Raw genomic sequence first — 26,017 nt, 5'->3', positions numbered from 1 at the left:
TTTGGTTCTCATATGTATTTTCGCAAATCTTATGATACTCAATATGTTATTTTCGATGTTTAAAGCAAATCTTGTTTCCGAGATCATGTTCGGGATTAAACTGTGTAAGGTTCATTGATATGGTTATAATGACCTACAAAATCATTATGTATGAAGTTCCGTATGCAGAGAAGCTGACCAAAGGTTTACACAATCACGCAGAAGTAAACATATCAACGTATTATTTGTATCTGTTTCTAATAATCGTTTAAGTAAAAAATAATTAACATGTGTTATAGTATATAATAAATATTTGTATTTTTTTCGGCGAACCGCCGGGTGTAAAGACGCGGCGTGATGCCGCGGATCGATGCCGAGGCAGGAACAGACGCGGCGTAACTCCGCGAATTATCGCGGAGTGCCTCGGCATGATGCCGAGGGAATACTCGTTGTGGATGCGGAGTAATTTCGAAAACGAAAGAGTGTGTCCGCGGCGTAGCCGCGGATTTTGTTGGTTTTGCGTGAGCTGTACTGTATTATCAGCTGGTTCTGGTCTATGGCAAGCGGTTTGACGCATAATCCCAAGAAACTAGGTTTCTCATGAGAACCTAAGTTTTCAAATGAGAACCTAGGTTCTCATGAGAACCTAGGTTTTTAAATGAAAACCTAGGTTCTCATGAAAACCTAGGTTCTCATTTGAAAACTTGGGTTCTTGAAGCCATGATGAATCTTCAAGCAAGAACCTAGGTTCTCATTCTGAGAACCTAGGTTCTCATGAGAAACCTAGGTTCTTGGGATTATGCGTCAAACCCAAGTTTTCAAATGAAAACCTAGGTTTTCATGAGAACCTAGGTTCTCATTTGAAAACCTAGGTTATCATGAGAACCTATGTTCTCATGAGAAAACCTAGGTTCTCATGAGAAACCTAGTTTCTTGCGGTTCAACGCATAATCCCAAGAAACTAGGTTTCTCATGAGAACCTAGGTTCTCGCTTGAAGATTCATCATGGCTTCAAGAGCCCAAGTTTTCAAATGAGAACCTAGGTTTTCATGAGAACCTAGGTTTTCATTTAAAAACCTAGGTTCTCATGAGAACCTAGGTTCTCATTTGAAAACTTAGGTTCTCATGAGAAACCTAGTTTCTTGGGATTATGCGTCAAACCGCTTGCCATAGATCCTAGGTTCTCGCTTGAAGATTGCACATGGCTTCAAGAACCCAAGTTTTTAAATGAGAACCTAGGTTTTCATGAGAACCTAGGTTCTCATTTAAAAAGCTAGGTTCTCACGAGATCCTAGGTTCTCATTTGAAAACCTAGGTTCTCATGAGAAACCTAGTTTCTTGGGATTATGCATCGAACCGCTTGCCATACTGGTCGGATGATTTTTCAAAAGGTTATGGCCCTTTGAAATTTTATATATAAAAATTCTTGTCCCCCCCTAACTACTGTGCCCTTAAGACGTTTCCTTTTATCTGAATATATAGTGCAATATTGTGACAAAAAAACCTTTGGGGAGCATCACCCGTCTCCGACGGTTGCGTTTTTTTTTAATACCTACAAATTTAATGTTCATAATATTAAACAAGTAAATATTGTTAGACGTATAGTATTCACCAGACCAAGAAGTTATGATTCCTCTTCAGAGCTTTGTGAACACCAGCTTAGACTACAACCCACAGCAATAACATCTTTAATGCTGAGATTAGTCTTATTTTTAATACTAAGTATTAATATTTCTGTTAGATGTGTGATTTCTCCACCTTTGCTTTAGATTTTTACCTTTGAATAAATGAATCTGTTATATAATAAAGACTTTTGTTAAACAATTAAAAGTGGATAGTGTATCTTTTTCCCTAAGGTGTTTCAAAAATTACAATTGTGGTAGACAAACATTAAGACAATCATTAAGTTAAGCAATGTTTCTAGTCAAGGTACCATTATTTCTGTCTGTACATGCCAGGTGGTGGTGGACCAGGTGTGCCGTCTGGCGCGCACAATCGCCTCCCCCCACGAGAATGCCCACTGTGTGCTGGTGGCAGAGGGGAGCCCAGGTCAGTCCACAGTGATCACCAAGCTGGCTGCCCACCTGTGTGGCTACACAGTCTACCAGATCAACCCCAGCCCCCTGGGGTCATCCACTGAGTACAAGATGGACCAGTTCAAGGCTGACCTTGTGCAGGGGTACACAAGGGCAGGGGCCAAGGTAGGCTCACAACACTTGCTATGATAATGTTAATTTTAATAATTTTAAAATATTAAAGAAAGGACAGTACAGGTGTATATTTTGTTCAGTAGAGTATACTGGGTACATGCCTTGTGACATGTTAAGCTATGTATAAGAACACAGTAAGTCACACATTTTGTGAATATTGAAACTGTTTAAAACAATGTTTAAAATTTCTTAACTTTTGTATAGATAAGCAGTTCATTCTTAACTGTAGCAGCATTGTATTCAACATGTACTTTATAATACTCTTAAAATTGTCATATTCATGCTCATCAGACTAATGCACACAAACCTATTGAATTCACACTTGACTATCTGTGGAATTTTCTCGTAAGTGTCGAATTCACACTATATGGTCAAATTCATGCTCAAGTGCTTATGCTCCTCCATGCAGAGGGGCAAGTCATATCTTAACAATAGGGGCAAGTCATATCTTAACAATAGGGGCAAGTCATATCTTAACAATAGGGGCAAGTCATATCTTAACAATAGGGGCAAGTCATATCTGAACAATAGGGGCAAGTCATATCTTAACAATAGGGGCAAGTCATATCTTAACAATAGGGGCAAGTCATATCTTAACAATAGGGGCAAGTCATATCTTAACAATAGGGGCAAGTCATATCTGAACAATAGGGGCTAGTCATATCTTAACAATAGGGGCAAGTCATATCTTAACAATAGGGGCAAGTCATATCTTAACAATAGGGGCAAGTCATATCTTAACAATAGGGGCAAGTCATATCTTAACAATAGGGGCTAGTCATATTTTAACAATAGGGCAAGTCATATCTTAACAATAGGGGCAAGTCATATCTGAACAATAGGGGCTAGTCATATCTTAACAATAGGGGCAAGTCATATCTTAACAATAGGGGCTAGTCATATCTTAACAATAGGGGCAAGCCATATCTTAAAAATAGGGGCAAGTCATATCTTAACAATAGGGGCAAGTCATATCTTAACAATAGGGGCAAGTCATATCTTAACAATAGGGGCAAGTCATATCTTAACAATAGGGGCAAGTCATATCTTAACAATAGGGGCAAGTCATATCTTAACAATAGGGGCAAGTCATATCTTTACAATAGGGGCAAGTCATATCTTAACAATAGGGGCAAGTCATATCTTAACAATAGGGGCAAGTCATATCTTAGCAATAGGGGCAAGTCATATCTTAACAATAGGGGCAAGTCATATCTTAACAATAGGGGCAAGTCATATCTGAACAATAGGGGCAAGTCATATCTTAACAATAGGGGCAAGTCATATCTTAACAATAGGGGCAAGTCATATCTGAACAATAGGGGCTAGTCATATCTTAACAATAGGGGCAAGTCATATCTTAACAATAGGGGCAAGTCATATCTTAACAATAGGGGCAAGTCATATCTTAACAATAGGGGCAAGTCATATCTTAACAATAGGGGCAAGTCATATCTTAACAATAGGGGCTAGTCATATCTTAACAATAGGGCAAGTCATATCTTAACAATAGGGGCAAGTCATATCTGAACAATAGGGGCTAGTCATATCTTAACAATAGGGGCAAGTCATATCTTAACAATAGGGGCTAGTCATATCTTAACAATAGGGGCAAGTCATATCTTAACAATAGGGGCAAGTCATATCTTAACAATAGGGGCAAGTCATATCTTAACAATAGGGGCAAGTCATATCTTAACAATAGTGGCAAGTCATATCTGAACAATAGGGGCAAGTCATATCTTAACAATAGGGGCAAGTCATATCTTAACAATAGGGGCAAGTCATATCTTAACAATAGGGGCAAGTCATATCTTAACAATAGGGGCAAGTCATATCTTTACAATAGGGGCAAGTCATATCTTAACAATAGGGGCAAGTCATATCTTAACAATAGGGGCAAGTCATATCTGAACAATAGGGGCAAGTCATATCTTAACAATAGGGGCAAGTCATATCTTAACAATAGGGGCAAGTCATATCTGAACAATAGGGGCTAGTCATATCTTAACAATAGGGGCAAGTCATATCTTAACAATAGGGGCAAGTCATATCTTAACAATAGGGGCAAGTCATATCTTAACAATAGGGGCAAGTCATATCTTAACAATAGGGGCAAGTCATATCTTAACAATAGGGGCAAGTCATATCTTAACAATAGGGGCAAGTCATATCTTAACAATAGGGGCAAGTCATATCTGAACAATAGGGGCAAGTCATATCTGAACAATAGGGGCAAGTCATATCTTAACAATAGGGGCAAGTCATATCTTAACAATAGGGGCAAGTCATATCTGAACAATAGGGGCTAGTCATATCTTAACAATAGGGGCAAGTCATATCTTAACAATAGGGGCAAGTCATATCTTAACAATAGGGGCAAGTCATATCTTAACAATAGGGGCAAGTCATATCATAACAATAGGGGCAAGTCATATCTTAACAATAGGGGCAAGTCATATCTTAACAATAGGGGCAAGTCATATCTGAACAATTGGGGCTAGTCATATCTTAACAATAGGGGCAAGTCATATCTTAACAATAGGGGCTAGTCATATCTTAACAATAGGGGCAAGTCATATCTTAACAATAGGGGCTAGTCATATCTTAACAATAAAAGTTTCATTCTCAACTGCTCATGCTCAACTACGACTAGCGAATCACCATTGTTGAGTTTTATTTGTTTCAGCTTGAGTTCCTTCTAGTCCTCCATAAAAAGTAGATTTTTGAACATTTTATATGAAATAAACAGCCTCTGGCTCAACCCTCAAAAGTCCCTTTTCAACTGTTGAGTATCCGAACCTATTTCTGAGAAAACTGGGCCTTATGCATGTGTGAAAATAGTAATCCAAGATAAGCCTTTCAGTCCTCACAGGCCAATCAGACAAGACTTTCTGCTTTTATATGATTTTTCATTTAAAGCAGGCCTTTCCTAAGCAAAAATTCAGTCTAAGTGGAAAGTGTCATTCCTAATTAGCCTGTGTGGACAGCACCGTCTAATCTGGAACAATACGCACATGCATTAAGCCCCATTCTCACAGATCATGGCTCATTTCTAGATCAGATTAATAGTTCCACGCTCAACTTTCAGAACTCCCTCTCCAACTGTTGAGTAATCCATTGATTTCAGGGTGAGAAGATGCTTCTGCTCCTCCATGAAGAAGAGCTCCTTGAGGAAGATTTCCTCGTGTTTCTGATTGAGTTCATCACAGGGGGCGCTATCAGCCACCTGTTCCAGTACGAGGAGCAGACGACCATCATCAACTCCATCCGCACCGAGGTCACGCAGGCTGGGCTCACCTACACCAGGGATGTGGCCTGGAACTTCTTCCTCAAGTGAGTGCAGTTTTGCATATGAGCTAAGCCCTGTGAAAAGAAGGCTTAATGCAATCTGCACAAGCTAATCAGGGGCAATTTTTTTTTTTTAAGAGTTCTCTACTAAACAAAAATCCAGTTTAGACAGAAAGTGTCATCCCTGATTAGCTTGTGCGGACTGCACAGGTCAATCTGGGACAACTTTTCACGCTTATGCATTTTGCCCAGTTTTCCTAGAACAAAGCTCATATAGACTGGTTTGGATGAAGGTGATGGTCACTGCTACTTTATAAAAAGGAACAATTTTTCTGGTTTCAAATGAATTGAATTATTGTAATAAAACTTCATGCTTTATTTGCCTTAGATCCAGATTGTGGGGAGAGTAGGTGTGATCAGAGTCTAGGTGGCTTGAGGGTGTATTTGCAAATTATAAAAACACTTCATTACCTAATTGCAAAATAACATACGTTAATTGCTTCCTAACATGCAAGCAGTTTGTTTAAAAAAAATGAAATTAAAGATATTTAAAAAAAAACACAAGAAAAATTAATAGGCTTTCCTCTAGCAGCTTTTGTTGAAGTGATGTTTGTGTCAAATCTGTAATATCTTTAAAATTGATATCATTTGTATTTTGTTATTCATAGTTACCTATTTGTGTCAATCTAATTTTGCTAAACAGGACAGTGAGGAACAATTTCCGGGTGTGCCTGATAGCGGGAGATGGAGGCACAAACTTCCAGCGTCGCTGTCGAGAGTACCCGGCCTTCACAAAGAGCGTAAACTTCATCTGGTTCCCGCACTGGTCCAAGACCCAGCTTGTAGAGCATGCCATGTATCATCTCAGTGGTAAGATGGAATACCAGTACAGAATGGTCTGTTTTGAACAATATGAGCCTCTAACTAGCAAAAACAGGCTTAAAACATGTTCATGAAGTGTTATCCCAGAGTAGCCTATGCAATCTGCACAGGCTAATCAGGGACAACACTTTCCGTTTTTACAAAATATTTTGTTTAATAGTAGTCTTTTTTAAATTAAATTTGAATGTAGGCGGAGAGTGTCATTTCTGATATCTGGGATGGCACTTTACAAACATGCATTAATTTCTGTTTTCTCAGAACAAAGCTTATATAGTTGTTGCTTGCTGAATTGTTTAAATCATTGTGTATCATAACTCATTGTACTGTCCACTGTTTAAAAATGAATATTAAAAACCACTTAAACAATAACTTACTGTAATTAAAATTATTATTAACCATTTAGATGTTAGAAACAAATTGACTTATGTGTGATGAACATATGTGTCAGTATTAGAGTATAAATCTTACCTTGAACGTTTTGTCATATAAAACATCCTTTTCACTTCAAAGCCTCAAAATGATAAGAAATTTGTGAAACTGAAATTTATGAAAAGAATAAAAATGTTTCTCTACTGCAGCTGTGACCTGGATGACTGACATACAGCGTGAGAACGTTGCGCACATGTTGGCCTCCATGCACCTGGTGCTGCGTCAACAGGACGGTCAGGAGCGTGACTCCGGAGAGTACCGCCATGTTACCAACACCTCATATGAGAAGTTTGTGGAAAGGTGAGACCCTCTGCCATATTGTGGTAATAAAGAAAGTGGCTTTGGGTTAATTTAGCCTGGTTCTTGAAAAACTTGACTAAATGCATTTGCTTTCATGTTTTCTCAGATTCTGCTTTTATATGGAATTTTTCGTTTAATGGAATTAGTCTCTTCTAAATGAAAATCCCTTTTTTCGCAAAAATGTTCTGTATAAGTTTCCAGATTAAATTTCATGACATTTTTATGCCCCCGGATCGATAGATCGGGGGTATATTGTTTTTGGCCTGTCTGTCTGTCATTCTGTCATTCTGTTCCAAAACTTTTACCTTACAGTAAAGTTTTGCAATAACTTTTGAAATATTGAACATAGCAACTTGATATTTGGCATGCATGTGTATCTCATGGAGCTGCACATTTTGAGTGGTGAATGGTCAAGGTCAAGGTCATCCTTCAAGGTCAAAGGTCAAAAATTTAAAACTTAAATATATTAAAGTTTTGCAATAATTTTTGACATATTGAACATAGCAACTTATTATTTGGCATGCATGTGTATCTCATGGAGCTGCACATTTTGAGTGGTGAAAGGTCAAGGTCATCCTTCAAAGTCAAAGGTCAAAAATTAAAAAATTTAATATAGTTAAGTTTTGCAATAACTTTTGAAATATTGAACATAGCAACTTGATATTTGGCATGCATGTGTATCTCATGGAGCTGCACATTTTGAGTGGTGAAAGGTCAAGGTCAAGGTCATCCTTTAAGGTCAAAGGTAAACATTTTAAAGTTTAATATAGTAAAGTTTTGCAATAACGTTTGAAATATTGAACATAGCAACTTGATATTTGGCATGCATGTGTATCTCATGGAGCTGCACATTTTGAGTGGTGAAAGGTCAAGGTCATCCTTAAAGGTCAAAGGTCAAAATTTTTAAAATTTAATATAGTAAAGTTTTGCAATAACTTTTGAAATATTAAACATAGCAACTTTATATTTGGCATGCATGTGTATCTCATGGAGCTGCACATTTTGAGTGGTGAAAGGTCTAGGTCAAGGTCATCCTTAAGGTCAAGGTCGAAAATTAAAAAATTTAATATAGTAAAGTTTTGCAATGACTTTTGAAATATTGAACATAGCGACTTGATATTTGGCATGTATGTGTATCTCATGGAGCTGCACATTTTGAGTGGTGAAAGGTCAAGGTCATCCTTCAAGGTCAAAGGTAAAAAAAAAGCGGTGCATTAGGGGGCAATGTGTTTCTGACAAACACATCTCTTGTTATTAATATTTTACGTAAAATTTTGTTTGTTAATAAAGTAAATTAAAACTAAATGAGATTTGTGATCTCACTTGGTGCACTGTAGTTGGAGTCAATAACACAGCCTATAATTTAATATAAATCATTCTGTATCATCTATACAATCTATACAATCATAACTTATTGGTCACTTGTGATGAATACTATTGTAAAACAAGATGACTGTAATGAAAGTTTCTTTTGTTTTGGTGTCTCAGGATTTTTTGTGAAAACACTTGCTGATTTGCTAATGCAATACACTGTTATGTTACAGGTTCATCTCGACAGCCAGCCTGCGCCACAAGACAATAGAGAAGGACCACGACGCAGTTGCCACGTCCCTGCAGCAGATACGTCGGGAGAACGAGGTGGCTACGAAACTTCGCAAGAACCTCGAGCATGAGATGACCGTACTGGAAGAGAGGAAACAGGTGAGGGGGGGGGGGTGTTTGGTGGGGATGTGCATGTGAGAAAGGCACAGGCTTATCTGGGTTTTTGCTCTTGCATTAAGCCCTGTTTTCCCAGAGTGATGATCATATTTGGTTTGTAACATCAGATAGTCGTCCTAGTGATAATATGTTTAAATTATGCTCCTGTTGTCAAAAGTAGTACCAAACCAAATCTTGCAAATTAAACCACTGAGCTATAGTTTGTCACATTACTGTTCAAAGATCATCATCATCATCATGTTTTAGGAATCATGATATAACCTCTTTGATTGGTAATGATTCAATGTACTTTCAATGTATTTGCATGGTAGACCTATACAAATTGAGGATCCTGTGGTCATATTGTAATAAGGTTTATTTGCCGTAAAAATAACATATATTACAGCAGTTTTACTATGAAGATCATTTAAGAGACATGGTGTGGTACTTATATTTCTGATTGAGGCTGTCATATATATGGAGCTCCAATAAATGTACAAGATCATAACTGTTTGTCTTTGCCAATTCAGGGCACAGTCAAGATTCTGTCACAGATCGGTCAAGACACTGCCATTACAGAACAACAGATCAAGGTGGTCCGGGCACAGATGGACAAAATATCCAAACTCAAAAAGGTATCAAGCTTTATTTTGGCTTCTTTTTTGTGAATCAGTATTTTTATTCTTTTCTGAAGAATTTTGTATTTTAATGTGCTATGTGCAAAAAACAACACGAAATAAAATGCTGTATTGGATTTCTATTCTTAAGAACTATTTCACTATCCAAAGTCTTAAAGTTCAGTAATATACTTTTTAAATAACAAAAAACTAAATAGTTTGCATACAAAAATACTACTTGTTTAACCATTCAATTGCCAAATTACTGTTTAATACACCTTTGCTTCAAATTTCATTGCAGTCCCTGCCAGAGTATCAGGTGGCCCATGAGCGTGCTGTGTACAAGGCCATTGCCATAGTAGCGGACACGAAGAAGGTCGTACAGAACATCAACATTGACAAACTGCACGAGCTGCGAGCCATGCAGAAACCCATCATCGATATTGAGGACCTCATGGCTGCCATTATCATGATATGTATGTAGTGAATGTTCAATGCTTCTTTATGGTAATACATTTTATTAATTTTAGATTGCTCTGGAAAAAGGTGCTTAATACATATATGCAAAAAGTGTTGTGCCAGATTAGCCTGTGCAGTCTGCACAGGCTAATAAGGGACAACACTTTTCACTTTTGCTGTATTTACAGTGTACAGAAGGTATCTTCTCAGCAAATATCCATGTAAGGCCTACTGTGCATACTGCACATGCTAATTTGGGATGACACTTTAAACACATGCATTGACCCCCATTTTCCCAGAGCAAAAATTATTTTATGTTTCCTGTGCCCTTACTGACAGATGAAGTTATTTTATTTTAGTGAAATCACCATCAGCTGACCTTACATGGCAGAAAGGAGCCAAGAGACAAATGGCCAACATTGAAAGGTAAGGTATCAGTGTATTGTCTGTAAATGCATGTTTTATCTTCCCAACAAATTTTATACCAGTCACAATTGTTACATGCTCATTCTTTTTTTTCTTTGCAATGCTAACATTTGCACATACAGGTTTATTGAGGAGTTGATGTCATTCGATGACAACCAGCTCCCAGAGTCAACCCTGAGTCTGGTGGAGCCGTATCTGAAGAAGCCCACGTTTGAACCTGACACACTAGAGAGGAAGACCAGTAACTCTGCCTGTGGCTCCCTGTGCAAGTGTGTCCGCGGAGTGGTCAGGTGAGGTTTGGAAGGAATTCAGAAATAAAGTGCGGCGCTTTGCCAAAACGAGGTTTAATGTATGTGCATAAAGTGTCGTCCCTGACTAGGCTAATCTGGGACGACACTTTATGCACATACATTTTCTGCCTAAACTGTATATTTGCAAAAAAGAGACTTTCTGTAAACAAAAAATACCATAAAAGCAAAAAGTTTTGACTCTTATAATCCTGTGCAGACTAATGTTGAATGACATTCTAAGCACATTCATAAAGCTTTTCTTGTGTAGGAGCATTGCTCATATAGTAAAGCAGCACTATTGCTATGGGTGTTGCTTTTGCCTTTCAACTTTGATGTCGACCAAGTTTTATCATGTCATACTGCTGTATTTAAACGTTGTCTCAAAAAAGTTTGATACTAGTTTTGTGTTCAAATATTTTTATGCTTACATTAAAGCACAGGGTAAAGCTTTCCTTTGATGTCAGGAGTAAAAGTAAAAAACTGTTTTATTAATAAAATGTTTCTCATTAGCAAAATATGACTGGCCTTTTAACACAATGGCTGACATTTAAATTAACTATATGAATGTCCCATAACATGTGTTTACTGCAGGTACCACAGAATGATGATCTCTAAGGTGAAGCCGTTACACCAGAAGGTGGACGAGACGACACAGGCTGTGGATGACGCGGAGCACAAGATGTCCACCCTAGAAAACAAACGCAAGAATCTCGAGGTGCGACTGGCAGGACTCGCTAAAGGCTTTGAGGAGGCGACCATAGACAAGAACGAGCAAGAGGAGAAGACCATCAAGATGAAGAAGATGTTAGAGACTGCAGGGCAGCTCAGAAAGGTACCTTGTTTATAGTGGTGGGGAGTGTTTTTAGCTCTGAAGTAGCTCTGATATGGGTGGTGGCATGTGAAAATGGATCTTATTCTATAGGCAGCAAATATAGCTCCCGACCAGCCTACCCAGTAACTCAGTCTGGTCAGGAGCTACCCTGTCTGCTAATGAGGCCATGAAATTTTGAATGACCTTATAGCGGACGACATAGCTCCAGACCAGACTGTGCGGATTTGCAGCCTGATTTGGAGCTAAGCTCGTTGCATTTCATTTTCGAATGATATGGGTCAAATATGGAGCCTATTTAATGAATGTGGATATGAAGTGCAGAACACTTTGTGTCTCCCTGGAAGGTAACATTAATTATATATTTTCTTTCGATTTTAGATTTTTTTATGGTAAAAAAACAGCAATACTGTAACAATTGATTTATGTTATTCTTCTTACAGTTATTATACCCCCCTCCAAACAAATTTGTGCGGGGGTATACTGGAATCTAATCTGTTAGTTGGAAGGTTGGTTGGTTGGTTAGGTCTGTCCCACTGCACATGTGTAATCTTATGTGTCGCTAACTAGTCACTCTGTCTATCAACATAAAACTTTATAGATAAGATATGTTGTTTATACTATTGTAGACCTGCAATACATGGTTGTTTTGAATGTCGTGCTATTCTTTCCTTATTTATGTGCCCTTGAACTAAGGCAAGTGATTAATACCTATATCGTTCTACATGTATACTTTGTGTTGAAAACAGTTTTTTTTGCGTCATTAAACTTGATAAAGCAGTATTGTTTATTCTATGTAGGTTGAAGCTTTTTCTGATCAATGTGAAAAAGTGAACTTTAACATTATTGAGATTAATTTTACTAATACTTAAAAAAGTTTTGCATTCTCTTGAAATGATCATTGCAGGAAATGTATCATCTTCAAGGACTGTTCTAGTATTTTTCTGCTACAAATAAATTTAACATGCATTTTAGACATCATATAGACTTATTTGTTGAATAAAACTTTTCAAACACATCATTTAAGCATATCTATAATTGACTTCTGATTTTAAAGACAGGCATAGATTTACTCCAGCTAACTTCCTCTATTTCTAAGATTCTGAAAGGAGAGAGGCTGCGTTGCCAGCAGATCTTCGACTCCCACGGTCGCAGACTTGTCTCAATCCCTGGCGGTTGTGCCATGGCGTCCAGTTTTGCCACCTACCTCGGTCCCTACCACCACAGTTTCCGGCGCACGATGCTCACTGTGCACTGGCCCAACTGCCTGCGAGAGAGAGGCATCCCACTGGTCATTGACTCTATAGACGGGCTCAAGGGGCGTGTGATTGACTGGTCCATTGACTTCCTGAAGACTGCGTCAGGGGCCAGTGAAGTGTATGATGTAGACTACACAGCTGCCCTACTGGCAGAAGATCAGGCCAAGAAAGCCAAAGTAAGCAGTGAAAACACATTTTTCAACCAAATTATGATATTTGGACATGATGTTGATTGGTTGATTTATTGGTTGGTTTATTTACATTAAATAATGTAAATTTATGGATAAAAATTCATCCAGATTTTTCTGGCCGTTTAGTATGACCTGTTGAGTCTTTAATCAATTTTGTTTTACAAAACAAAGCATCATAATAGTTCATACAAATTCAATAATTTTGTCAGGATCTTGGTGACATAGTTGAGGAGGGGGAGCATCCTGAAATGCCTGAGGGTGGGGCAGAGACAGAGAGGACTGAGGCAGGGGAACAAGCCACTCCCAGGCAGGAACCAAAGAAAGCAGACAATCAGGAAGGTATGTACCCACTTGAGTTTGTGTCTGCAGCGTTTGAGAGACATATATAAAAATAAAAATATGGTAGAATAATATGGCAGAGTTTACATTGAAATCAATCTTATTTCTTTTGTTATGATTTTTAAAGTTTTAATTTTTTTGCTCAAGTATTAAACATGCTATTTTTATTTTGAGCTCACCTGAGGGAAATTTTCAACACAAAATGTGTTCAACCTTATGAAATAAAGTTGATAAAAAACTGTGCAGTTCCTTAGCTGAATTACCACCAATGTCCAACCGCACAACAAGATCTCCACCGATTTAGTTCTGTTTAGATGGTGTGGACTCCCCAGTGCTGGAGGAGAGACCTGTCTCCCAGGACGGTGTGGCCCCACCCCAGGGGCAGGAGGGGTTCCCCAGGGAGGGGGATGAGGACTCCCAGAGCCAGTTCACCACCAGTTCTGGTCCCATGCTGACCTCCACACAGTACAACAAGTACATCAAGTCACTCATCAAGATACTCATCGGAGAGGCCCTTCTAAACACATGGCATAAACAAGGTTTGTACTGTATTCCTTTTTTGCAGTAATTTTTATAAAATTCGGGGTAAGATATTTTAGAGTAAGAAAAAGTTTCAAGTTGAACTTTCAAATTATGTCAATTATGTGGAAAAAAACAGAAATGTATTTTTCTTTTTAAAATACATAAAGATAATATCAGGATTTTAACTTTTATTATGATGTTTTTTTTATCGAATAAAGAGCTGATATTTTTGTCTCCTAATTTAATATAGAAATTGAATTTCAAAAGTCCTCACCTGACTGTTTTGTAGTTGTACTGTAACCCCAAACACAAGTCTAAAAAGTTGGCAAGTTATTGCTTGAAAGTGAATATAATTTGTGCTGCTTTGTTCTAGACTTTGGTCCCCGTCAGATAGAGAATGCAGCCATTCTTTGTTCATCGTGGCAGCGACCCCCGATGCTGATAGACCCCAATAATGAGGGCGCTGACTGGCTTGGTAGACTCAATTCTGTGATGAACAACCGCAAACTTGTGTCCCTTGACATGGAGACCAGGTCAGTTATTATTGTACTTGCACTGCTGTGTGGGGTATTACTTGTGTTTTGAAGAGTGAATGTTGCAAGTTATTTAATACTGTTTATGTTTTAAATTGGGTGTATGGTGTATTTACAGTAAAATTATTGTTGAAATGTAAATTTCTGATCACTTTACCCACACAAACAAATTGTGAAGGGGAATATACTGGGACCACAATTATATTGGATTGTCCTTTTTGTATTGTGGTTTATATATTGCATGGTTTGTTGGCATTTCTTGTCCTGTCTGCTTCTTCAATTAATGTTTTATTAAGAAACTTCTAATGCTTCATATGCAAAAAGGAGGTGTGGTATCTGACATTTTTCCATGATAACATTCAAAATTGTTGGTTGGCAGCCATCTTGGATAAAAAATGAGTTCGTCAATGTGTGGTCAAATTACATAGTAGTATTCTATATTAATAAAGTACTATGAGCTTGAAATTGTTAATGCTTTAAATATAATTATACAGCAGCTGTTTTTGTAAGATTTCAGTTGATGAACATAATGCATTTAAACATTTTGTGTCTGACTTGAATTGCATAGGGCAGACTGGGGGCCATTTTGGCCAGCAAAATTCTTCTACATAGTTTGGCAGATTTTCATTAAAATTTATAAAGGCATTATTCTCAATGAAAAAACTTAGGGATATGTCTTAAATAAAACATTTCTAAATCGTTTTCCATTTCGACCCTTTGTAACATCTGTGTCATAGTGGTAGTGGGGGAATTAATCAGACTCAATGATAGCTCTGCATGTATTTACAGTTCATTGAAGAGCAATGGCTTGTTTCAGTAATATAATAAAATAAAAGGCTGACAGTGAGTTCATTTGGCTTTAAATTGCTTTTAATATTTTTGTCACATTTCAATTGATGATATGTGTATGTATATGTTTGCTGGTTTACTATGCAAATAAATAATGTTATTATGTGTATTTCATTACCAGCAAGCTCAGATTGAAATTTAAGTGAGTTAGTTTCTTCGTTTCCAGGGATTATTTGAGATTGGTGGAGTTAAGGCAGGAATTAGTGGATTTTTTACTTTCTTTTTTTTATCAATAGAAATAATAAGAAACTGTTCTCTAAGATGCGCACTTAAATTCTTCTCTCCATTAAAGTTTTTTTTAAATATTTATCAGTCTGCAAAACTAACTGTTTTGTCTTCATAGCCAATGTGGCTATGAAACTTTGAAAATGTCATAGCCAGAGGGAATTTTTCATAGCCAGACAAAAATGAATTCATTACAGTGACATTATCATGAAAGGACGATTCAACAACAGTCGTTATTTAAAGTTCCATATAGATTGCAATTGGGGGGTTAAGATTAAAGGCTTATTATATAAAGCAGTGACCGAATAAACTAGTTAATCTCCGGCAGTAGATCACGCGAAACAGACAATAATTAAATAAATAATAGTATAGTAAACTGTTTTTACACTCTAATGGCTTTGCAATAACTATTAATTAAAACCCTGATCTCGTAGTCAACTTGTATTGTGATATGAATGATCAGTCCTTCATTTTAAACTACCCCGCCCACATCATGGCATATTCGAGAAAATGAAAAAAGTACAAGCGCGTCTTTATCCTTAGCCGCCTACGAATAGGACTAAAAGTGCAACATACTTGCTGCTCATATTTCCTGCGTTTCGCTACAGTCTCATCCGTTGGTGGTGGCAACTTCTTTTTTCCAGGGACAGAACTAGATGTCGGCGCTTTAAGCTTAAACATTTTTGACCTTAGCAGACGAAAAAAGTGTAATTCTCGGCAGCAAGTATTTACCAGTACAAATTCAAAGCCGGTGCTCACGGGTATCGATCTTAATCATATGAATAATAAACACTGTTACGGTTATTTCGTAATTTCAAGGCTATTAATAACATACATTCAACCGTTTTACTTAATTTATAAAAAAAACGCACTATTATTTCATTTATCGGCGTAGAATGGAATTTCAGTTTACCAAAAGTATTACGACATTTTAAATATGCGAGCCGGACTTTACACTCTCTATAACATCTAAGGGAGATCACTAACGATAGAAAACTAAGGGAAGTAACCAAAGCGGTGTCACTGTAAGAATTTACACCTGAAATGCGTAAATTGATTATTTATTGGTTTATTTTCTCTGATTTTTTTTTCATCGCAATTCAGGCGATCTATATTCATTTTTTACATCGCCAGAGCTGAGATTTCATCGCATTGGCGATCAGGCGATGGGTTAATTTTGCAGACTGTATTTATATTTACGTCTAACATGGTATGTGGTATGTGGAAAGTTTCCTAATATTGTAACACTTTTTGTGTGTCTTTCAAATCTTTCAATTAAAAAATACTTCTTATTTGTTGATGTTATGATTTGTTTCTGTGCAACAGCTTATCTAATATTACAGTAATATTTTTATTAGGAGTTTTAAACTGTCTTAAATAACTAATGTTAAAAAAAAAAAAAAAAAAAGAAAGTGACCCAATATTTCTCTTTATTTCAACATTCAGCAATGGGTATGTTTCATATTTACATTTCTTGTGAATAGTAAATTTTGTAAACACTGATGTATTTTCTGTCAAACAGATGTTTCCAGTAAATGTGGCGTGTTTCCATATATGTATTGTTGCTTGCCTTTGTGTGATTGTTTTTACTTTTGTAATTAAGTTTAAAAAGTCATAGATAACAAAAGAAAATGCTTATTTTATATGCTTACTTAGATTGTTTACACTAACACAGTATTTTGCATAGTTGTTTCCATTTCCAAATTGAAGACATCTTGAATGTATTCAAAAAAACTTTGTTGGAAATAAAATCTGTACTTTTTCTATACAATTAACAACTACCAAACTCACTTCCATAAAGCTCTGTTAATTGATCTCCAATCTAACATTTTCAACATAATTGTTTAATAATGATGATACTCAAAATTGTGTTGGGAACTTTTCTTTACATATTTTTTGCAGTATTTGATATGGCTGCCTCCGGAATGTTTGATTACATAAGCAAAATTAATAAGAGACATGGAAACTTTTATGTTAATGTGTCAGCAGATTAATGTGTCAGCAGATAATAGCATGCATTGCCTAACCCTTAAAATCCTTTGTAATAAACTAATGCATTGTATTTTGTTGTTGTTGCGGTTCCTGCTACTGATGTTCTTATCGCTGATGCTGCTTATGTATGACTTTGAACGTCGTCTAACATAGATGGTAGGTTGAAATATGGTCCTTTTCAAATACTTTATCTTGAAAATTAACAAAGATCAAATGTGTCATAAATAAGACCTTATATTGTTTTATTTTAGAAATTAGGATTAAAGTTGAAAAAACAACATAAAATTTTGTCCATGGAAAATGCATGAATGCAAAGTAATCATAAATGTAACAATGGAGTAATGATCATAAGTCCACAATTTGCTACTTCTTGGTACATATATATATATTAATTTGATTTTTGTCGAGCCAGCTTGCCTAAAGCTTAATATAGCAGTCACAGTCACAATAGTGAAGTGTATGTGCATATTTTCGTTCTTGTGTGTGTCTAAGTTTGTCTAGAATATGAATTTCATACTGCAATTTAAGATAAACCTATCATATATTATCCCCATTATAATACAACATGTAACATGTTTCACTGATCTTCCTACCTGGATGTCAAGGTCACAGGGTAAAGGTAAAATTTTACCATAAAACAGTTTTCCATCATTTATCACCATGAATAGACAGCATGCTGCTCTGTTTCTCTGCCTCAAAGGTCAAGGTCACACTTAGAGGTCAAATGTCAAATTTGGTCTTAATGCAGATTTTCCAAACTGTAAATGTACAATTTATTGTGCATCGAAAAGAATGTACAACAAATGTCCAACATAAAAAGATGATGTGTTGCATCTAACATATGCTTGCCAACCCCAAAGGTCAATGTCTTACTAAAACGTCAAAGGTAAAATTTTGCCAAAAAACAAGTTTGTGAATTCATCGTTCATCAGGCAATTTTATGATAATATATGGCAACTCCTCACCATGTGGAGGTGCCCCTTGGACAAAGGTCAAGGTCACATTAAAGGTAAAAAGTCAAACATGTGCATTTTGCATCTTGTTTAATAAAAACAAGCATTATTGAAAATGGGCCTTACATGCTGCAAACAAGCGTCTTGTATAAAATGGCAATTTAATTTATTCACATACTAGATTGATATGATTTAAATAAGCCAACAAAGGTGTTTACTTTAAGAGACATAAGCAAACACAAAAACATTATATTACTGTTATTGTTACAATGCTTTTGTAATTAAGATATATTTAAGAGAATACTCATGTAAATGTGCAGGTCTGACCCCCACATGATCCTGACTCTTGAGAAGGCAATCATGCGCGGGAAGCCAGTGTTGCTTAGAAACTGCCAGGAGCATATTGACAACATCATCACACCACTCATGCATCATCGCAACACTGCCAACGAGGATGATAAAAATGAGGGTACACTTTTAGAATTGTTGGTTGCAGGAATATTTTATAAAGAATAATTATGTTTGCTTGATACATGATTGTATAATCCAGAAAATGTCTAAACATTCAAATAATGTTGCAAACAAACTCTCTATGCTTTTCGATTTGATTTCATCAAAGTACGGTTCTGTTGTTGTGTCAGGTGTGTTTTGAATGAGTTGTGTTGCTAGAATGGGGATTCAGAAACGAAATTAACAAGAAATACAAGTTTGTAAGGAAGTATGATACTGACAGTTGACAAAGTGCATTTACTTTCAGAGCCAAGGATGATCAAGTTCTGTGGCAGACGAATACTGTGCCACCAAGATTTCCGGTTCTATCTCTCCACACCGCTGCCAAAACCTAAGTTCAACCCAGAGATTGCCTCCACCACGACCATCATCAACTTTGGCGTCTCCCACGATACCCTGACAGAAGACCTGCTGTCACGAGCTTTCGCTCGCATTCGTCCCGACCTGTATAAGGAGAGAATTCTCGGGCTGAGAAACGTGGAAGTTGAGCAGAAGACACTTCACCACCTGTCAGTCACTGTCAGGGACAAGGTTTTGACCAATCAGGAAGCCATCATGGGCAGTGCCAAGGCTGTGAAGTTTATAACTGATTTCACAAATGCTAAAGTTGATGTAAGTTATGTCTTACAGTATATACTGTTCCATTTTACAGGGTTGTTATTATCAAATGATTTTTATATAGACTGAAATGATTTGGAAAGGGGTTTAGCAGGCTCCTCTGTTGATATAACCAATGACAGTGTCTGAAAAATGTCTTGAAACAATGAATTTGATTGGTTTCTTATGACAACTTTGGTTTCACAGAAAACTAAGTTCATCTAATAGTCCAATAATACCAATGGCGGTAAACAGTGATGTGATGTAATTATTTAAATGGTAAGAAATTTGCTTGTTGAAGAATAATATAGATTGATTTATTTTTGTAACAAGTCTTTACATAAGAAAACTAAAATATTTACATACATTTTGCTACATTAAGCCTTTACCGTTACACTTTAGTTAGTTTAAAGGCACATTGTTAAATGAAGTTATCTTTTGGCAGCTGTCCAACCGTCTCCAAGAGATGCTGGCCCTGATTGAGGACCTTGACGCCCTCAAGGATGAGTTGTATCCCTTGGCTCGGCGGGCGGCAATGTTGTACGCGATCTGTCGCAGTCTGCAGAGTGTGCACAATGAGTACCAGTTCTCCCTGGCCTACTTCCTGGCACTGTTTGATGAGGCAGTGGGTGGGGAACTGCCTGCGGAATTTAACCAGGGCACAGTTGCTGATGATGTACGGGAAGTTTTGTTGTTTATAATGATGTTGTTATCTTATCAAGCATATTTGCTCTCAGTGAATATTGAACTAACCAGTGATTTTTATCTTCTTACCATTCATTTCTTCAGCAAAACACTTACATCATAATTATTTGTCCTGTTATAATATTTGTCAAAATTGCATGTTATTTAAAAAAAAATCCTCTTTGTAGAATTTGCAAGTAAAATTTTGGAAAAGTGCTGATGATATTTATTTTTTAGTATTATCAATCAATCATTGTTAAAAAGAGAAAGTGTCATATTTTAGCAAGTGTTAGACGAAACTTTTTATGCTCCCCGAAAATTTTTGGGGAGCATATAGTTGCCAGTTTGTCCTTCCTTTCTTACTTCCTTCCGTCACACTTTTGTTACAGTTTCTCATAGCACCTTCAATACTTTACCGATCTCTTTCATATTTGGCATGTAGGTACCTTGCATGAACCTCTACCTTTTGATGAGGTTTGAGATCACTGGGGTCAAGGTCAAGGTCACCGAGGCTAATAATAGATTTTTCCGTCACACTTTTGTTACAGTTTTTCATAGCACCATCAATACTTTACCGATCTCTTTCATATTTGGCATGTAGGTACCTTGCATGGACCTCTACCTTTTGGTGAGGTTTGAGGTCACTGGGCTCAAGGTCAATAAGGCTATTAATATATTTTCTGTCACGCTTTTGTAACAGTTTCTCATAACACCTTCAATACTTTACCGATCTCTTTCATATTTGGCATGTAGGTACCTTGCATGGGCCTCTACCTTTTGATGAGGTTTGAAGTCACTGGGGTCAAGGTCACCGAGGCTAATAAAAAAATTTTTAGGTGGTTATTAACACATAGATTGACAAAACGCATTATCGGGGAGCATCTATCAGTTTCACTGATATTCTTGTAAATTGATAAAATGTTCCTGTGTCTGACATACACTACGCGACCCGTGATTTTTGCCGCGATTCTCGCATCACCGCAATCGATACAACATGACAAATTGCGGTGATTCCGAGGGACAAGAAAATTTGGGTGATGTCTCGGTGACCGTCGCGCGATGTATCTCGCTGTTACGCAATCAGCGCGAATCACCGCAAATCACCGCGAACCGCCGTGGTTCACCTTTTTAAGAGATTTACATTAAGGGTTACACTACATTACATGTACATGTAACATATATGTATACACTTACATTATACATTGCAATAATAAAGCTTTTGTTGTTGTTGTATGCAATTGGCGTATTAGCTAAAATACTCCCGTTCCGACATGAACGTGATGAAGTAATGTCGGAAGCTTTAACGGCTCCAAATTAATATAACAGCGCAGAAGAATGATCATGCAATAATTATTTAACATAACATGTAAACATTATTTAACTAATTGCATTAGCAGAATGTTCATCAAAACTTGCAATCAATTATATTCCAGGCCCGAATACACTACCACTGTTCAAATTCCATATTGTTGAAATAAACATGTAGCGTAGCACTGTGTAAATTGAAAGTTGCATAGTGTTTCGTCATTGGTCGGTTATAAATACCTTGTTTCTCTACATGGTATTCGATTTCGACGAAACTAATAATTTGGTAATTTACGAGAAATATGATATAAGTTTTCCATTTAAACTTTGATCTTACCGTGTGTGTTAATTGACGTTATTAATTATGTTAATACTTATTTTTGCATTTCATTAAGAATTATTACGTGTAGCCTTTTTGTTAACAGTGTTTAGCAAAATATTCGCGCCTTAAGACACGGGAAATTGTTTAAGTAACACTTTCATTTTAAGGTTAAATGTAATCGGTAGATTACATCTAATTATTTGGACTAAATATGCTATACTTATTTATTTTCTGTTTCAGGCTCCAATGCAGATAACTCGTGTTACTCGCGTTACTTTCCGAGCGTTGTACATACATTCACAATGCTTGATAAGCCGGAAATCGGAAATACATGATTACTGTTCTATTTTTAAGTACATGTTATTATGACATCGTGGTAAATAATTTGTTGTTATTACATCATTGCCTATATATTAAAGCCGTTAAACATTGTGTTTGTTTTGCTGAAAAAAAAACACGAGTATATCAATGTAGCACTTAGCGTTCGCAGAGTTCAATAAATTTATGATGATGTATAATGTACATGCATTTCTCTGGGTTTTCACGCCAAAAACAAAAAAACCCTCAACATTTGATTATTTAGTGTGTACTGTCCAGCGGGTGATAGTGTTTGTTCAAGTGTCTAATTGGCACTCTTTGTACGTGTTCAAACTGTGAAAAGATGTGACAATCACAGAAACAACAGGATGGCGCTGCCAATTAAGTGCGATAATGGATCAAAGGGCATTGACAAAAAATAACAGTTTGGATATATTTTTCGGCGTTTACTCAGATGGTCTCTCACAACAAAAAAACTATACAAGTCAAGGTATTATGTTTTACTTCTATCAGTAACGATACGGATACGGCGTGTTTAATTTGAATTGACTTTAAAAGAAAAATCAAATTGTTGGCGATATAACTGTTTTAAAAATACCAAAGAAACATTTAACCGAAATCAACAGAATTCAATGTTCTCTGCGCTACGCAGTTTGTATAAAAAATCAATACTTGCACACTCGTATACCTTGACCTTGTACACTGCCGCATAATTTTCGCGCTCTTTTGTCAGGAAATATACATGATGACTATATTGAAAGCATTTGTAAACGTCGTGTTAACATTAAAACATTGGAAGTGTGTTTCGGATTATAAATTTTTATTCTCATTTGGGAATTTAACGGAACATTTATACTTATGGTATATTTGTTTTGAATTGTATATTAATTTGTTACAATGCTTTACGTGTGAAAAAAATGTTTTGATAATATTATGCATTAATAGCACAATTTCCAGGAGGAAAAAGTTTTTTACATGAAGGCGTATGACGCAATAAAACGTTTTTTGTAAGATCATATTGTATCAATATAAATTTAAATACGCTCGTCCAATGAAAGCTTTGTCACACATTATGCGCTGTACTCTTTACACTTCTGAAAAAATGGCGTAGTCATATGGTTGTTTTAATGAAATTCTCAAACATATTTACCGACATAAATGTTCAAGATTATTTTTTTGATGTTGGATTATCGGATAATTGTGAACATTAGAAGCGTAATGTACATGTATAAAGTTATCGATACGATTCGGTTTCTATGCATGAATTGACGAGTCATCGTTGTCACTGCGATCATGGCGATTTGCGGCGAATCGCAGCGAATCACCACAACACTGAGGGGATTTAGCGCGAAGATTATCTTGATCTCGCGCGACGTCTGAGTGACGAGTCACGTGAAATCGCGGTGATTTTCCACCCAAAAAGCAAAATGCCCGCCTTGACTTCGCAAATTAGGCAAAAATCACGGGTCGCGTAGTGTATTGTTGCTACACCAAATGAGATTTTTTTGGTAAAGTCAAATTTGCCTCATTGTACAATCCATGTATCTCAATCCCTAAACAATTTACCTGCCTAATGTCATTCTTGAATAAGGTGTTATATCAATGTAATAATAGTTTTGTACAGAAATACGATGTTTTTCAGTGTCAGTGTTTTTGAATCCTTAAAATCAAATTAATTCTTAACGGCATGATCAAATTTAATTGTTGAAGTGACAACAACAAATGCTAGCTGTAAATAAACAGTGTTTATGTATTTTGTGTAAATCCTTAGTCGCGCTTAAATGCGCCCAAAAATAATCCTGCATTTACAAAGTCACATCATCTGCAATGATAGGGTGGGTGTATTGATTTCAGAAATAAAAAATATGAAGCGAATATTGAGATTTTTACTTGTGGTTGAAATTTGCTTAGTGCATTTCAACAAAATTTTATTTAGTTGTTTTGGGGACTTTGACATTTTATCTGAATTAAAATCTAATTAACTAGGCTGTATCTGCAGTGTTACTGTAGTTCAAATAGGTCATTAAATATACTATTACTGTATTCACCTCATTTATCCTGTTTGTTGCCTTAATTCCTACAGGCTTATGAAGATGATGACGATGAGTCAAGCAGTGCAGCAGACCGGAAGGGGCGAGTGGGAAGTACCTCCTCTCATGGTTCCCGTGAAGATACTGGGGAGAAAGCTACCGACAAGCAGACATCTGGAACCAAACCTGAGGGGCCTGCCACTGTAGACCTAGAGGAGGGAAGCAAGCTGGGACAAACTGAAGGTGAAATAGAGATGAATAGTCATCATTTTAGGTCAAATTGTTTTTAACATTCAATGTATTTTAATGCTTCAATTCAGTTCTGTACGTCGGGAAAAATGTTAGTTTAATTCATACATTTCACCATGTTTGCATAAAATTCTTCAAAATGTCTCAGTTATTGAAATGATAGTTAGTGGCAGTAATATAATGTCAGCCTTGTACTTTAGAGGCCCAAGGCCCAAATTATTTTTCTAAAATACAAAAAAAGTACTTGTTTTACCCATGAAAGAGATTTGAACAAGTTTTAGTAGGCCCTAAGCCCTAACAACTATGCGTTATCTTAAGCTGAATCTTAGTAAGAATCTTAAATAGTATACCAATCAAACTTCCTATGTAACAAGTGATATCATTGGTCAGTATTATATGTAAAAACTAAATGTGGCAATCAAAACATTCTTAGTCATAGGGCCTTTTCTTCACAAGAAACAAACTTAAAGTAATCTCATGAAGCCAGGGGTTTTTCTCACAATCAATAATTAAGACAGACAGACAGTTTATTCAGACTTATACACAAGTACATTGTCTTTAATTTTAAATATACACATTATTTTCTGTCACGTTATTAAGTATAACAACATAACATTGCATAACACGATCAATTGTAAGAATACATAAATTCTATGGAAATGGAATTTACAATTTTAAACAGCATTATTAAGTATAGTATTTCTTATTACAAAAGTTACTGATTGAAATTACTGATTTGTCACATGAAACTATATAACATTTGGAACTTGTATACAGATGGTTTTTCATAAAATAAACGGCATTTTTTTTTTCTTATATCAGTGTAACACCGGCATACATGTATAAATATAAAGTGGTATATGTCTTCTAAATGGAAGCCATAACAATGAAACAATAACGTTCATTTTATAGTATGTTATTCTGGGCATATCTGCCAGTTTGGGTTCTCAACGGGTGTGCAGAGTCTTAATCTTACCCAAAATACATTTAGAAAGAAAGTCTAAATATTTTATAGATTCCAATCTGGTTTTAAAATCTTTATACATATCCAATACAGAACTGTTATTTATTTTTTACTTATCACTCTTATTTAAAATTGTCAACAAGTCTACTTTTGAACTCACTAATAAAACTATTAACATGCACAACGTTTGGATTTTCAAATACATAACCAAATCCATAATTATTTAACATGTTCTTAATATTTGAGACCCACTTTGTATAACCGTTTATTACAATCAATTTAAGCTTGTTTGAAGAACGTTTGGATTTAAATATTTAAATAAAAATAAAATATAAAAATATATAATATAATAATTAAGCTTAATGCATGTGGGATAGTGTTGTCAAAGATTAACCTGTGCAGTTTGCTCATGATTGTATGGAACGACACTATGCAATGCATTAAGCCCCGTTTTCCCAGATGATTGTCTGGAACACCACTACGCAATGCATTAAGCCCCGTTTTCCCAGATAATTGTCTGGAACAACACTACGCAATGCATTAAGCCCCATTTTCCCAGATGATTGTATGGAACAACACTACACAATGCATTAAGCCCCGTTTTCCCAGGTGATTGTATGGAACAACACTACGCAATGCATTAAGCCCCGTTTCACAGATGATTGTATGGAACAACACTACGCAATGCATTAAGCCCCGTTTTTTCAGATGATTGTCTGAAACAACACTACGCAATGCATTAAGCCCCGTTTTCCCAGATGATTG

General features: G+C 36.3%; 1 protein-coding gene across 2 annotated transcripts in view; it reads left to right on the top strand.

The window, feature by feature from the left end:
• Window positions 1-26,017, top strand: part of LOC127863384 (dynein axonemal heavy chain 11-like) — a 157,023-nt gene that overhangs the window by 103,816 nt on the left and 27,190 nt on the right. For both annotated transcript variants that reach the window (XM_052402895.1, XM_052402894.1), the window contains 18 exons: window positions 1,938-2,180; window positions 5,320-5,525; window positions 6,184-6,350; window positions 6,941-7,091; window positions 8,636-8,792; window positions 9,320-9,424; window positions 9,708-9,882; window positions 10,225-10,291; window positions 10,414-10,581; window positions 11,173-11,413; window positions 12,510-12,845; window positions 13,070-13,199; window positions 13,514-13,738; window positions 14,095-14,254; window positions 18,594-18,742; window positions 19,031-19,395; window positions 19,826-20,056; window positions 24,093-24,282. In XM_052402895.1, the coding sequence (XP_052258855.1) occupies window positions 1,938-2,180; window positions 5,320-5,525; window positions 6,184-6,350; window positions 6,941-7,091; window positions 8,636-8,792; window positions 9,320-9,424; window positions 9,708-9,882; window positions 10,225-10,291; window positions 10,414-10,581; window positions 11,173-11,413; window positions 12,510-12,845; window positions 13,070-13,199; window positions 13,514-13,738; window positions 14,095-14,254; window positions 18,594-18,742; window positions 19,031-19,395; window positions 19,826-20,056; window positions 24,093-24,282 (3,466 nt within the window). The remainder of the gene's footprint in view (window positions 1-1,937; window positions 2,181-5,319; window positions 5,526-6,183; window positions 6,351-6,940; window positions 7,092-8,635; window positions 8,793-9,319; window positions 9,425-9,707; window positions 9,883-10,224; window positions 10,292-10,413; window positions 10,582-11,172; window positions 11,414-12,509; window positions 12,846-13,069; window positions 13,200-13,513; window positions 13,739-14,094; window positions 14,255-18,593; window positions 18,743-19,030; window positions 19,396-19,825; window positions 20,057-24,092; window positions 24,283-26,017) is intronic.

The sequence above is a fragment of the Dreissena polymorpha genome, unplaced genomic scaffold (assembly GCF_020536995.1).
Source record: "Dreissena polymorpha isolate Duluth1 unplaced genomic scaffold, UMN_Dpol_1.0 chrUn007, whole genome shotgun sequence".
Taxonomy (NCBI): domain Eukaryota; kingdom Metazoa; phylum Mollusca; class Bivalvia; order Myida; family Dreissenidae; genus Dreissena; species Dreissena polymorpha.
Note: the sequence above shows the minus strand (reverse complement) of the source record. Positions and strands in the feature narration are given on the sequence as shown.